General features: G+C 52.3%; 1 protein-coding gene across 1 annotated transcript in view; it reads left to right on the plus strand.

The window, feature by feature from the left end:
- Nucleotides 1-1,731, plus strand: part of METTL3 (methyltransferase like 3) — an 8,533-nt gene that overhangs the window by 1,748 nt on the left and 5,054 nt on the right. The window contains 3 exon segments of the mRNA XM_017738703.1: nucleotides 98-364; nucleotides 367-479; nucleotides 1,674-1,731. Coding sequence (XP_017594192.1) covers nucleotides 98-364; nucleotides 367-479; nucleotides 1,674-1,731 — 438 coding nt within the window.

Consider the following 1,731-nt stretch of genomic DNA (forward strand, 5'->3'; position numbering starts at 1 on the left):
GTGGAGCCTAAAGGTGGTGGGTGGAGTTTAAAGACAGTAGGTGGGGCCACAAGGAGGTGGGTGGAGCTTAAAGATGGTGGGAGGGGTCTAAAGATGATGGGTGGAGCCTCACAATGGTGGGTGGAGCCTCAAGGGGATTGGTGGAGCCTCAAGATGGTGGGTGGAGCCTCGAGGGGATTGGTGGAGCCTCACAATGGTGGGTGGAGCCTCAAGGGGATTGGTGGAGCCTCAAGATGGTGGGTGGAGCCTCAGGGCGGCTCCGAGCAAACACGGAATTTCTCCTCAGGTGAGCCAGGAGATCCTGGAGCTGCTGAACACCACGACGGCCAAGGAGCAGTCCATCGTGGAGAAGTTCCGCTCGCGGGGCCGCCCGAGGGCGCAGGCCGCGCGCAGGTGCAGGAGTTCTGCGACCACGGCACCAAGGAGGAGTGCGTCAAGGCCTCCGGCGCCGAGCGGCCCTGCCGCAAGCTCCACTTCCGGTCAGTCGGCGCCGTTCCGCTCGGGATTCCGTGGGATTTATCCGGGATTTTGTGGAGCCTTGTCCGGGATTTCGGGGGGTTCGTTTCGGGGTTACGCGTTCTGCTCTTCCATCCGTGGTTTTTAGTCACGGTCTTGCCCACGGTTCTGTAGATTTTATTCGTAATTTAGTGATTTTAAGTCCCGACGTCGTGATTTTCATCCATCGTTTTGCGGTTTTCGCCCCTGGATTTACGGTCTCTACCCAGGATTTCGCAGATTTTTTTTTTTCCCGATTTTGTGATTTTTTTATTCTTAGCTTTTGAGATTTCACCCTGAATCTTTGAGAAACCTGGAATTCCCCCCAAATCCCCGTACCGAATCGTCGAAAAATATGGAATTTCTCCGAATTTCTTCCCAAATCTTTGAGAAACGTGGCATCCCCCCCAAATCCCACCCTGAATCTTCGAAAAACATGGAGTTTCTCCAAATTTCACCCCTGATCTTTGAGAAATGTGGAATTCCCCCCAAACCCCGGCCCTGAATCCTTGAAAAACATGGAATTTCTCAGAATTTCTCCCCAAATATTTGAGAAACATGGAATTCCCCCCAAATCCCACCCCGAATCCTCGAAAAACACGGAATTTCTCCGAATTTCACCCCGAATCTTCGAGAAACGGGGAATTCCCCCCAAATCCCCGCCCCGAATCTTTGAAAAATAGGGAATTTCTCCAAATTTCACCCCGAATCTTTGAGAAACGTGGAATTCCCCCCCAAACCCCCGCCCCAAACCTTGGACTCAAATCTCCCGCAAATCCCCGCCCTGAATCTCTGAAAAACATGGAATTTCTCCCCAAATCTTTGAGAAACATGAAATTCCCCCCAAATCCCACCCCGAATCCTCGAAAAACACGGAATTTCTCCGAATTTCAGCCCGAATCTTCGAGAAACATGGAATCCCCCCAAATCCCACCCCGAATCCTCGAAAAACACGGAATTTCTCCGAATTTCTCCCCGAATCTTTGAGAAACGGGGAATTCCCCCCCAAATCCCCGCCCCGAATCTTTGAAAAATAGGGGATTTCTCCAAATTTCACCCCGAATCTTTGAGAAACGTGGAATTCCCCCCCAAACCCCCGCCCCAAACCTTGGAAAAAACACGGAATTTCCCCCCCAAAACCCCGGTTTTTTTTTTTCCTCCCCCCTTTCCCCCGCCAGGCGCATCATCAACAAGCACACGGACGAGTCGCTGGGCGCCTGCTCCTTCCTCACCACC

Source organism: Corvus brachyrhynchos, unplaced genomic scaffold (genome assembly GCF_000691975.1).
Source record: "Corvus brachyrhynchos isolate BGI_N302 unplaced genomic scaffold, ASM69197v1 scaffold1047, whole genome shotgun sequence".
Lineage (NCBI taxonomy): Eukaryota > Metazoa > Chordata > Aves > Passeriformes > Corvidae > Corvus > Corvus brachyrhynchos.